General features: G+C 65.7%; 1 protein-coding gene across 7 annotated transcripts in view; it reads left to right on the top strand.

The window, feature by feature from the left end:
• SH2B3 (SH2B adaptor protein 3) overlaps positions 1 to 12,132 on the top strand; it is a 27,154-nt gene continuing 15,022 nt past the window's right edge. The window contains exons 1-2 of one of the 7 annotated variants that reach the window (XM_040577627.1): positions 1 to 746; positions 8,646 to 9,428. In XM_040577627.1, the coding sequence (XP_040433561.1) occupies positions 8,673 to 9,428 (756 nt within the window). In that variant the 5' untranslated portion in view covers positions 1 to 746; positions 8,646 to 8,672. The other 6 variants (XM_040577632.1, XM_040577630.1, XM_040577633.1 and 3 more) reach the window with 6 other exon arrangements.

The following is a 12,132-nucleotide window of genomic DNA, read 5'->3' on the forward strand; positions in this document are numbered from 1 at the left end:
CCTCACCACCATCACTCTCACCACCCTCACCACCACCCTCACCACCCTTCCCACCTCCCGCCCCGCCCTCTGAAGGAGGAGGCAAAAACCAGCCTGAGCTTTTTGGGGGGCTCAGCCAGCGCACCCCGCAGCCCCCCATTTACAGCTGTCACCCCCCAAAATAGCCTCCAGGCAGAGGGGGGACCTCATCTCAGCCCGGAGTGGCAGAGGTCACCATCACATCCCACCCTGGGAAACAGAGATGTGCCTTTCCAAAGCACATCCAGAAAACAAAGTGGGTGAGAGCGAGGGAGTTAAAGAGAAGTGGGGAGGATGGTTGGACGTTGGCAAAGGCTTCTGCAGGAGGGGAAAGCTGCAATAGTTAAAAGCTGAGCCCAGCGCACAGCAGAAGGGAAGCGGCGGCGTGTGCCTGCACAAGGGCATCTGCGCAGCTCGGCGCAAACAAACAGAAAAAGCAGAAGTCAGTGGGAGTGAATTAGTAGTCGGGGACTGCAAAAAAATCCGTACAGGAAGCAAAACAAAAGAGAAATCGTGAGACGTAGGGGCTGAGAACACTGAGAGGGTGCTTTTGAAATAGCTGGAGATCACCGAGAAAACTGCAAAGCTCCGGGCTGGGACTGGAGGGGCAGGAGGAAGGAGGGCAGGAGCCGGGCTCCGCCGCCCGCTTGTCTGTGCTCAGAAACCCAGCCAGAAGGTGCAAGCATGCACGAAGCATCGGCAGGAGGAATTAAAAAGCAGCTTTTAAGGTAAGACCTCTCCACATCGGCCACTCCCAGCCACTTGCACGTGGCGTTTTTCTGGACCCCGCAGCAGGCGATGCCTTAGGGGACCGTGGGGTTGCAACCCTGCAGCAGAGCTCTGTCTCGTCTGGGGGTCAGGGAGGCTGGAGGGGATACGGGGCCAGCACAGGGCACAGCACCACATCCTGCTGTCCGACCCCGGCACAGGGTGGGTTTCCCATTGAGGCTTTTTGCCCAGACTGGGCATGAAAGGGGCGAGTGACTGTTTTTAAACACCTCGGGGGACGGACCCTCTGTGCTGGCACACCAACGCCTGCTCCCCAGCAGCCCCATATGCCTTGGCCCGCTCTGTAAGGGCGGCGGTGGTGCTGAGCTCCCGGCAGTCTCCGCCTTCCCGACACCCACATATCAATCGAGTGGCATCTATAAATCCCCGGCTGCCACGTCCTTGGGTTTCCCCGGTTTGTCATGCTGGGCGAGCCCCTGGGCAGGGCTGCTCTGCGGTGGCTCTGGTGCGCCCTTCGTGGGGGTCTGTGGGGCTGGGAGGGCCCATCCGGCCCCATGCTGCTGCCCCTCGCGTGCGGCACGGGAGGATGAGGCCCCGGAGGAGCTCTCGGGACAGGCGGTGACACGGGTGGGAGATGTCGGTGGGCCAGACGTGACGGTACAGACCACAAGCCAGCCTTTTCCTGGAAAAAGGTGCAGTGAAAGTTTATCGTCCTCCCGTTTCCCATGCCATGGGGTGGGCAGCCGCAGGTCCACCACGCTGTCCTTCTTCCCCTGGGGCAGGGTGGCACCGGGACAGCAGCAGGACAGCCCTGGGGTGGCCGCACCTGGCCCATGGGCACCCACCAAGTCCTCACTCCCGCTCAGGGCATGGCACCCCCTGGTCAGGACCAGAGGCACAGAGCCATTTGTCACCCGCGCCGGGGCACAGCGGCTGGCCCTGCTCCTTCCCTTTTTCAGCAAGACGATTTCCTTGGCTAAAAGCTGAGGAAAATTACGAGAACTGCGCTTTTCGACAGCAGCTCACCCACCGCCACCCCGCAGAGACCCTCGCGTCCCGGCTGCGAAACCGAGCCCCATTTCCCTGCACCACCCCGAGCCCCCAGACGCCCCCCGGAGACCCTCAAGAACTCGCTTAGCCCCCCAAAAAAACCCCAACCCAACCCGTGCCGGCGCTGTAAGCGAGCAGGGCTCAGCCTGCTGTTTGTCCCGGCTGCTCCGCGGGCGCGGAGGCGATAAGATAAAGGCTCCGGAGCGGGGCGCACCCGCGGAACGACCGGTGCGGGGCGCCGGGGACCCGGCTCCGGCTCCGGCTCCGGTTGCGGCTCCCGCTCCGCTCCCGCTCCGCCCCCGCGCAGCCTCCGCCCTCGGCCGCTCCGTTTACATAACGCCCGGGGCCGGGGTCCGCGCCCCGCGCCGCCGCGGCTCCGCACGGCGGAAATGCGGAGCCGCCTGCCCCGGTTTCCTGCCTGAGCCGTGCCGTGCCGAGCCGTGCGCCCCGTCCAGCCCAGCCCAGCCCACCCCGTCCAGCCCCGGCCCGGCCCGGCCCGCCCCGTCGTCCCCGTTCCCCGGTGCGCCCCGGGCCCGGCGCTCCGTCGCGCTCCGCCATGGGCGAGCGGCCCCCGGACGCCTTCTCCTGCAGGTAACGGCGGGGGCCGGGGCCGGGAAGCGGCGGCTGCAAAGCGAAAGTGGCGGCGGGGAAGGGAAGGGAGCGGGAGGGGGGAGCCCCCGCCGTGCCCCGGGCGCGGAGCCTCTGCCCCCGGTTCGCCCCACCGGGGACGCGATCGCCCCGCGCCCCCTTCCCCCGGTGTCCCCTTCCCCCTGCTTCCCGGCTTCTGGCACCCCCGGGACCCGCTTTCTCCTTCTCCCCCATAACCTGGCCGCTCCCTCCTCCCAGCACGCCTTTGCCCCTAGGTCCTCTCTTTTTGGGGTTCCCTGCGGCACTTTGGGGTCCCGGCACCCCCACCCCGGGCCCCCCTGCTCCATGGGTGCAGCACGCGCCCAACCACCCCCGCGCCTCCCCAGAGCCCTGCAGCACCCCTCGGTGGCCCCTTGGGGAGGGTGCAGGACCCTGGGGGCGATGCCCAGCCACCCTCAGGGGGGTGCCACGCCACCCACGGGGGCTGTACCCCGCCTGCCCGCCCCTCTGCCCCCTTGGCCGCTGCGGGTGCCGAGCGGAGGTGCCAGCGCCGAGCCTGCCAAGCTGCTCTGCCTTTCTGCTCCCCGTGGACTTTGTTGGCTCCCGGGCTCTGCCCGGCTTGGCAGGCACACGGGGGCCGTGAGCACGAGGCCAATGCCCCGGCAGGCAGCATCCTGCCGGCCTCCCCCTGCCCTGCCGGCGTGCCGAGCGCCGCTCGCGCCAAGCGGGGTCACCCGCGGAGAGCCCCGACCCGCTGGCTCCCGCGCTGGGAGTAACGTGGTCGCCGCTTCCCCGGGCTGGGATTTACTGTCAAGGAAACCGGGGCGAGTTGTCGAGCTGCGATTTCGACATTTGTTGTTGCAAATTGCTTCAAGATGTGCTGGAACCGTGGGCTGGCGGCCCCGGGGACTTTTCGGGTTGCTGCGTTTAGGTAGTGAAAGCAGCTGGAGGAAGAGGTGGCCGGTGCGGGGACCTCACGCCGCCCGCGTGTCCCGTGTGCCGTCGGGCTGTGCTGGCAGGCTGAGAGCCGGGGTTTAAAGGCCTGTGAAATTACTGGCAGCTTTCGCTTTGACTTGTTTGGGACTAGATCAGCGCCTCTGATTTCTTTTTTAACTCGCTTGTGGTGCAAGGAGGGCTTTGTCTTCGTGCGTCCCCCCCCCCTACCCCAAGTACTGCTTTTTATTTTTTTTCCTCCTTTGCTTTTGTATCTTTATTGTGTCTGAAAAGATCCCTTTTGGTTTCGCCGGAGCCTGCGGGGCGGTGGTTGTGCCCGCACCACATATCGCCCCGGAGAGGTTTGTGAGGCTTTCGAGGGGCGTCGCTGCCGCTGCCCGGGGGCAAACCTCTCGCCTCCCCCCCCGGCTGCTCGAGGGAGCCCGTCGGGGCTCTTTGCTGAGGCACTGGGGCACGGCGAAGCCGTTTGGACAAATCCCAGCAAGTGAGACGAAGCGAAAGTGCAAGAGCTGCGCGCCGGCAGGGTTTGTGGTGCTGCCAGCGCCGCTGCGGCTTGGCGAGGAGGAAGGGCCTGATCCAGCCCTGGGACCACCGCGGCACGGAGGGGGAGAGCCTGCAGCTGCGTCTCCCACGCCTCTGTGGCAGCGATACATTTAATATCGCGACACGAAGCCCATCAGGAGGGCAGCCCGCAGGGAGCAGCCACAGCAGTGCGATGCGTAACGGGTGGGAGCCGCCGTGGACTGCCAGGCACAGCGGTGATGGGTGCACGGGTCCTGCCCGGTGCTTTCCTGCGGGTCAAGTGAGCCTGGAGCTTGTGTCTGGCCTGAGCTGGGTGGCAGCTGGGGCGTCTCCATCCCCTCTGTACCTGGGGGGTGATCGGGGAAGCCAAACCGTCGGATTTCCCCCAGCTTTAAAGTGCTTCGACACGGGCTGCGCTCGCAGGTGCCTGCAGTGCTGCGCAGCCCGGGCAGGAGCACGGTGTGAGTGTCTCCTGCTAGAAAGTGGGGACAGGAGAGCGAAATCCGCCCCGCAAAGCTCCCTGCCCCTTGTGGGTTTGTCGCTGCAGTTCAGCAGAAGGGCAGTAGGTCCCGGTGACCCCATGGGGTGGCACAGCAGTGGGCCCCACACAGGGACAGTGTGGAGCTGCTTGGGGCCGTGATGTTGCACCGTCAGCCTCTGCCAGACCCCTGGGAATCCCTACCACCATGGGGCGATGCTCCCAGCGGGGTCTGGCGTCCCCGTCCCTTCCCAAGCTGCATTTCCAGCCCCAGGGGGGAATTGTCCTCTGGGGCTGTGCTTGCCGCCAGCCCTGCGTGTCCCTGGCAGCAGCATGGGCTGGGTGCTGGGACAGGCGGGGCACAGCTGCGGGTGCTGCTGTGCAGAGGGGTGCGAGTGCCAGGGCTGGAGCTCTTTTGGCTGCCGTCGAGCTGTCCCAAGAGTCCTCAGCTACGTTATGGTGACCCTGTGTGTGTGGGTGCCCGTTTCTGGGGTGTGGTTGGGGCCCCGAAGCCCTCGTCTCCTCCCATGGAGTCTCTTGGGTCGTGCTGCTGGGGCTTTCCGTCCCACGCCGGGGTAAATGGGCAGTGTTTAACCACTGCTAAAACAGGTGGGAGGGAGCGGAGGCTTGGCTGAACTCGAGCTGAAAGGCAGCAATAAAACTGCGTGGGGTGGATGTGAGCGCGGAGCCAGGGCTGCTTCCCGTGGCTGCGCCCGGCCAAAGGACGCGGTGTGTTGTGACCCGGCTCGGAGGAGGCCCCGGGGGGTGCCGTGGAGGTGCTCTCCTCCCTTACCTCCTCCGTCCCCCCTTCCCACACCAGGGGGCTGCATCCAGGGCCCGTCCCCACCTCTCCCCCTGCCCCAGACCTGCTTCAACCCGGGCTGCAAAGCGTCAGCGTTTCGGTGCCGTCCCCAAACAGCTGCTCCCAGCTGCGCTCTTCGCCCGGGGTCGCATCCAGCTGCCACCCAGTGACGGGACGCAGGGTGGGACCGAGCCAGAGCCGTGTCGGGGGGACGCCCCGTGCCTCCTGGCCCTTGCAAGCCCAGCACCCTCGGGACCCGCACCCCCCGAGCCCCCCAGCCGGATGCAGTGGCACAGAAAAGTGCCGTTCATTGTAAGCCAGCCTTTTTACAGCCGCCCCGCGAGCGGGCTGCGGGGCCGTGCCAAGAAAGGCTGCTGCCTGGCTCAGAATAGCTCTTTTCATGGAGGACATCCTGGGAAGGAACAATGTCCCCGCTCGCGGCATTGTGGGAACCGGGTATTTCGGTGACTCGGGAAGCGGGGAGCTGCGGGGCCGGCCGGGGCGTTACCCAGCCCCTCCAGAAAATCGCCCCTAGGGCGAATTTGGAATAGGCTCCAAAAAGGAGGCTGCCCGGGCTAAAAATGCAGAGCTTTTCCTCTGGTCTGGGTACGGTTGTTTCGGGGTGAGCCATGCACAAATCAAATTTCCTATTGACGCTCCTGGCTCGTGTTCCCCTGGCTCAGATGCCGGCGGCGAGGGGCTGCTTTCATTTTCGGATTGCTGCGCTGCCCAGCACGGGGCAAGGCGGCGTGGGCTTTGCTCCGGAAAAACGCTTTTCCTGCAGACACCGAATTTGCCAAAATTCTGCCTGCTGCCCCGTGGCCTGGGGCTGGTTCGTGATGGGGCCGGATCCTGCAGCTCTGCTGGGATTGCCTGCTTTTGGTAAGGCCTGCCGGCCTCAAAACTGCCCCGTGGTGCAATGAAGTAACGTGTACGCACCGATCCTTTTGCTACCGTAAAGGAATAAGCAGCCTTGTGCCAGATCCAGCCCTCCCGCTGCCTCGGGGGCCGGGACCCACCGCGACACTCGCCGGGTTGGGCAATGGGGTTGGTGGTGGAAGCGTTTTAATTAAATCTCCCGGGAGCGCCAGCGGCGGCGCAGCTGCAGGGCCGGATCCTGGCGCAGGCTCGGGCTTGTCGCCGCAGCCTGCATCAAAGCGCGCCCGCGGCCGGTCTGCCCCGTCCCGTCCTGTCACGCCTCGCCCCGTCCCATCCTGCCGTTCCTCGAGAGACGGTGCTGGGCGCTCCTGTCCCTGCGCCCCAAAGCTGCCCAAACAGCGCCGAGCCCTTCCAGCGGCTCCAGGTGGGAGCCTTTGGACACCGCACGCCGGTGCAGTGCCCGGGGAGGGCAGGATTCCCCATCCAGTGCAAAGGAAAGCAGTTAGCCGTCGCAGCTTTGGCTCGGTGGTGACCTGGAGGGCACGACTGTAAAAATGCCACGATGCCAAAAAAAAAAAAAAACATCCTTGGAGCTGGGTCGAAGCTGAGCGTCCATCCTCGTCCGTCCCCGCCGGGTGGGGATGAAGGTGGTGTCGCGAGCAGGAGGAAGCACCGGGGCTGCTTTTCCCATCGTGGTCCCGTCTGGAAAACACCCGTCACTGCTGGAAACGGCCTCGGGCTGCTTCCCACCACGTGGCGCGGGCGAAGCCCGGCGTTCCCAGAGCAAACCTCTCCCGAAGCCGGAGCGTGAAAACTTTGGAGACGTTTCCACCTTCCCGGCAGCATCCCGGCTGCCCGCGGGCGCTGTCCCCAGGGGCTCTGCGCTTCCCTCGGTGCCTGGGCGCCGCGGCCGGCCGAGTGGTGCCGGCGATCCCCGGGTGCCGGAGGAAGCAGGAGCGCAGGCGGAGGGTGCTGAGTCACGGGCAGGCTGGCGGTGCTGATAGACGGCCCCACGCAGGGGCCCCGCCGGGGGGCTCGCCTCGGCTCGGCCGCGGGCAGGCGCACGCCCGGCAGCGCCGCCGGCCCCGCGTGGCTCTTCTGAGAAGCCAGGGCTGGCCGGGGGCTGATAACATCTCCCCTCGCCTAGAAACTTCTGAGGACGTACTAGGAAGCCCGGCGGGTCGGCAGAGATAGAGGCTCGCGTTCCCAGCGCAGCGCGGCGTTATCGCCTCCCCGTCTGCAAACCAGATCCGCCGCGCTGCTGCTGTCCAAATCTCCCCGCTCGCTTCCTCCCGGCCCCTTGCGTTTTTATTTTATTTTATTATTTTTCCTCCCCCCACCCCCCACCCCGCCCCAAGAAATGCAATCACTTTTCCTCCCCTTCTAGCAGCTCGGGCGCTGCTGCGTGGCAGGGAGGCCGCCGAGACCGTCCTGCCCCGTCCCGGCAGGATGCGGGCGGGCTGGAGGATGTTTCCTGCCTGAGCAGAATGCACGGCCCCGATAAATGCCGCGTGCCAGCTCAAGGTACGGGGGTAAACAGCGCCACGGAGCCCGGCTGGCTGTGGGGAGCTCCACCGAAGGGCTCGCCGGGACGGCTTCATGACTCTTGGTGGCCTGAAATGGTCCCCGAGGCTGTCAGAGCGGTGCCACCAGGTCGACGGGCACGATAAGGTCCTGCCGGAGCCCTGTGGTCACCCCAAGCAGTGCCACGGCCACGGGGCAGGGCCTTGGGGTGCCTGCAGCATCTGGATGTGGCCGTGGAAGGAAGACCCAAATATCCCAAGCCACGTGGAGGGGGATGTGTGCGTTCTGGGGTTCCCTGGCAAGCCCGGGGAGCTGCGCGGTGTTTCCAGCTGGGGTCCCAGCTGACTCCTGAAGCACGTTTCCACTTGCTGAAAGGGTTCAAGCACGGGGCAAGGTCCTGGGTGAAGAGCAGCCGTGTCGCTCTGTGCGGGACCATGGGACGTGGCAGGGACATGGGGGGGCACAGCCCACCGCTGGCACCTGCAGGCAGACAGACAGACGGACCCCTTCGTCCCATCCAAGCATCCCCCCGGGGAGGCATTCGCTCATCCCCTGCCATTCCGGCGGCGTGGCCGCGTCTCCAGGTGAACGCCAGACGAGGCAGCTCCTTCCCTGGATTTCAGCAGCCATTTATTTCGCTTCCTCCCCCCTCCTACTCCCCCCCCCCCCCGGCATTTTTATCAGCTCAGCTGAAATAGATCCCTGGAGGGAAACCCATCAGCGCTGTTAAGCCTTGGCGGAATGAGAGCGGATACGGCCGGGCCGCGTGTCCCGCGGGGAGCTGCAGGCGGCTGCGTGGGCAGGAAGCTGCGCAGACGCCTCGTGCCGGCCGGGTGGGGAAACTGAGGCACGGCCACACTCGGCGTGCTCGGGGATGCCAGGGCACGTGGAGCTGAGTTTGGCACCAGCGGGCTGGGAGCTGTCGCGGTGTCTCGCTCGGGCAGCCGCGCCGGTCACCGGGGCCGGGCTGCACGCGGCGAGCCCCGGGAGGGGGGGGGGAAAATGGGGAGCGGTGCCCAGGGAGGTGGCTATGGGGAGGCACTGGGGTTGGATCCATCTGGGGCTGCCGCCCTGACGGCACTGCTGTGCTCTGTCTTGCAGCGCGGCCGCCTCGCTGGAGCCACGGCAATGAATGGGCACGCTCTGCCGGCCGGCACGCCAGCGCATCCCCGGGGCTGGCATGAGTTCTGCGAGCTGCACGCCATCAGCACCGCCAAGGAGCTGGCGCGCCACTACCTGCGCTTCGCCACCGAGCACCCGCACCATGACCTGCTGGCCGCCGAGAACTTCTCGGTGCACTTCACCGACCTCTTCCAGCAGTACTTCTGCAACGAGGTGAAGGAGGGCTTCGCCATGAGCCAGCTCCGCATCCTGCCCGCCGGCCCGGCGCGGGATTACCGGGAGACGCAGCGGCGGCACACGGACGCCTCCCTGGGCACGGTGGCCACCAAAGCCGAGGCGGAGCTGGCCGCTCGCCCCGAGCAGCCCGGCCGAGCCCCCGAGGCGGCCCCCACGGGGCTGCGCAAGTCGTGGAGCTCGGAGGAGCTGGCGGGGCCGGCGCGGAGACCCTTCTCGCTCAGCCAGCTGCGCCGGAGCTGGCGCAGCCTCTTCCGACGCCGGTCCTCGGATGCCCTCCCGGCGGAGGCCGACGGGGAGGCGGCGGAGGCCGCTCTCAAGCCGGGACTGAGCAAGCGCATCCTGCCCTGGGGGCTGTCGCGGGAGCAGCCCCCCGAGGTGCGCAAGGAGGGGTTGCTCAAGTACGGGCTGCTGGACGAGAGCTCGCTGGACAGCGGGACGCGCTGGCAGCGCTGCCGCCTGGTGCTGCGCAGAGCGGGGACGCCCGACAGCGAGGAGTACGTCCTGGAGCTCTTCGACCCACCCAAGGTAAGGCTCCGTCGCCTCGTCCCCACTCAGGTTTTGGCTGCACGATGCTGCCCAGGGCTCCCCTCAGGGTGTTCAGAGGGCAGAAGATCCCCACAACCCCATGGCAAGGGCAACGCGGGCACAAATTACTGCCATCAGTCGCAATGCCTTTTGGATTTTTCTCCTCTGGAGTCCCAAACCTCGCTTTTCCAGCTGGAAGCAGAGCTGGGGAACGGGGCTGGTGTCCTCGCCTGCAAACACCGCTTGTCCCCATCCCCATGGACCCGTTCCCACAAGGTGGATGTCACCAGTGCTGGAACCGGGTCTGGCGAACCCCAAATTCATGCGGTGCCTGACCCTGTGGTGCTGCAGCTTCAGCACCCGGAGCCTCTGGGGAAAACTGGGAAAGGAAAAGAAAGGGAGCACAAAATGGGCTCTGAGCCCTCCTCGGTTCCTGTGGGATCCGTAGGGAGCTCAGTTTTATTTTTGGAAGCACTTCCGCAGCCAGAACCTCGGATCCTGGGGGAGCTGTGGGGTGCCGAGAGCAGCGGGAGCGCCGGCGGTGCCGGATCTGCGTGACAGCCGCGCGGCGGCCGGGGGGACAGCCGTGGCTTTTAATCTTTAAAAAGCCAGTTCCTCCACATGGCGGGTCTTACGTAGACGGAACAGGCTGGGCTTTTTCTTGTGTGGTTTGTTGGTTTTTCCTTTTTTTTTTTTTTTTTTTTTCTCACTTAACTTTGAGCAATTTGTGCTCTGGAGCAAGGAAGCCTGGCATGGAGGAGCCTGGCGCCCGGTGGCTCCCCGCAGCGGGCTGAATCCCCGCCCTTTCTGCCAAACAGCCCCGAAACACCTGCAGGGAGAGCAGTGTTTAAAAAATTACGAATGCCTAAGTCTGAAAGCAGAAAGCAGCCCAGCTGCTCTCCGGGAGCCGAGGAGCAAAGGTCCCTGTGCCAGCCCCGTGCTGCCGCCGCCGCTTTCGCTTTTCACAGCTCGGCGTCACGTGCGGTGCGGCAACCGCTGCTTTCGGTCCCACGGGGAGGGTGTGCAGGAGCCCGGCTGGGGCTGAGGCTGCACCCATGAGCCCCAGCACCCTGCTCGGTGCTGAAGGCAGGGGCATCGCCTCTGCCTGCCTCCACCACCCTGGTTTTGCTCCATGGGGTTCAGGATTGCGCGCTCGTCCCCTTGGCAGCGCACGTCCCCAGCTGCAGGGGAGGTGTGGCTCTGGGTAGCATCGCTCTGGGGCTCCGCGAGGCCAGGCAGCACCCATGGGTGCCAGCAGGGTCCATACCCTGGCACACCCGACACGGGCGTTGGTGCTGGAGCTATTTGGGGCGCTGCTGCCGGCTTTGCTCCTCCTCATCCGCGGTGACCCCTGTCCGGATGCTCCCCGGGGATTTGTGCAGATGAAAATGGGCAAAGCCTGAAGAGGTGAAAACAAAGGCATGGGGAGGGCGCCTGCTGTGACCCCTGCCCCTGGAGGATGTGGCGATGCGCTCGAAATCACATCTGGTGGTGCAGCAGCCTCTGACCACCTTTAATCTTGAACTCCGCTTCTTGTTCCGCTCCCGACGCCCCGCGGAAGGAGGAAAGCGAAGGGAGAGGAGGCAGCGAGGCCGGGGGGCGGCAGGGATGACCCCTGCCCACAAGAATCGTTCACAGCCGGGCGTTTCATGCGCCCTGCAGCCCAGCTCCTGGCCGTTCCCAACCAGCTGGTGGCTGCCCGTCCCGCGGGGATTTGGCCGGGTCCCCCCCACACCCCCCCCCGTGCGTGGGTTTCCCGTCCCGCTGTGCCGTCCCCAGGCCAGGGCCGCTCCTCGCCCGGGTTTCACAAATCTCAGCAGTAAATTGGGTTCCTGTGAAAATATCCTCGGGGCGGGTCCTTCCTTTCTAATGAACTGGCCGGGGGCCAGCTCCTCTCCTCCTCTGCAGCAGGAGGGCTGCAGGCAGCTTCCCAGCCCCCTCGGCCCCGTTATTGCACGGGCTGGAGCCAAGCCGGGCGTTGGGCAGGGCGAGACCCGAAGGTGCAGGTTGGGGAGCCCCCGGGGAGAGCTCAGCACCATCACCCCAACGCCAGCAAGGAGGCAAAGCCTCGGCTGGGACAAACAGAACAGCTGCTTTGTGTTTTTTCCTTGAAAATAACCAGAAGTCCCCCTGGGGAGGGCTGGGGGCAGCCCCCTCCTTCCCCAGCCCTCGCTGCCACCTTGGGCTCCCTCCAGCCCTGCGGGGCTTTGCCGCTGCCTTGCCCGGGGCCAGCCCCCTCCTTCCCTGCCCCTTTACCCTTTAAACAACACGACGTGCATTGAAATTCAGCTCAGCCTCCCATCTGGGCAGCATCCAGCCGCGCCCCCCACCTATTTGATGATTTTCCAGGTCCGTGGGGCGAGGAGGCGAGGGTGGCCCCGCGCGTGTGGCCCCCACGCCCGCCAAGCCCTCGGCTGCCTCTGCCCCTTCCTGCTGCTGGAGGCTGCCCCTCCGTTTTCAGCTCTCCCGAGAAGCCCGTGAGTGTAATCCCGTAACGTGCCCGGCATCAAATGGAGCGGGGCGCTTTGAAGGGCCTTAATCCCCTTTGCTGCTTGGGAGAACCGGAGAGACCCCGGGAATGGGCCTGGCACGATGCCCCTGTGGGCTCTCTGATGTCTAATATGAGGGTTGCGCTCGCCTTCTGTGGAGGCACCAAGGGCTTTCTGCTTTACCCCGCCATGCGTACTCGTAATTGTAGGGGTTT

This window comes from Cygnus olor, chromosome 17 (assembly GCF_009769625.2).
Source record: "Cygnus olor isolate bCygOlo1 chromosome 17, bCygOlo1.pri.v2, whole genome shotgun sequence".
Taxonomy (NCBI): Eukaryota; Metazoa; Chordata; class Aves; order Anseriformes; family Anatidae; genus Cygnus; species Cygnus olor.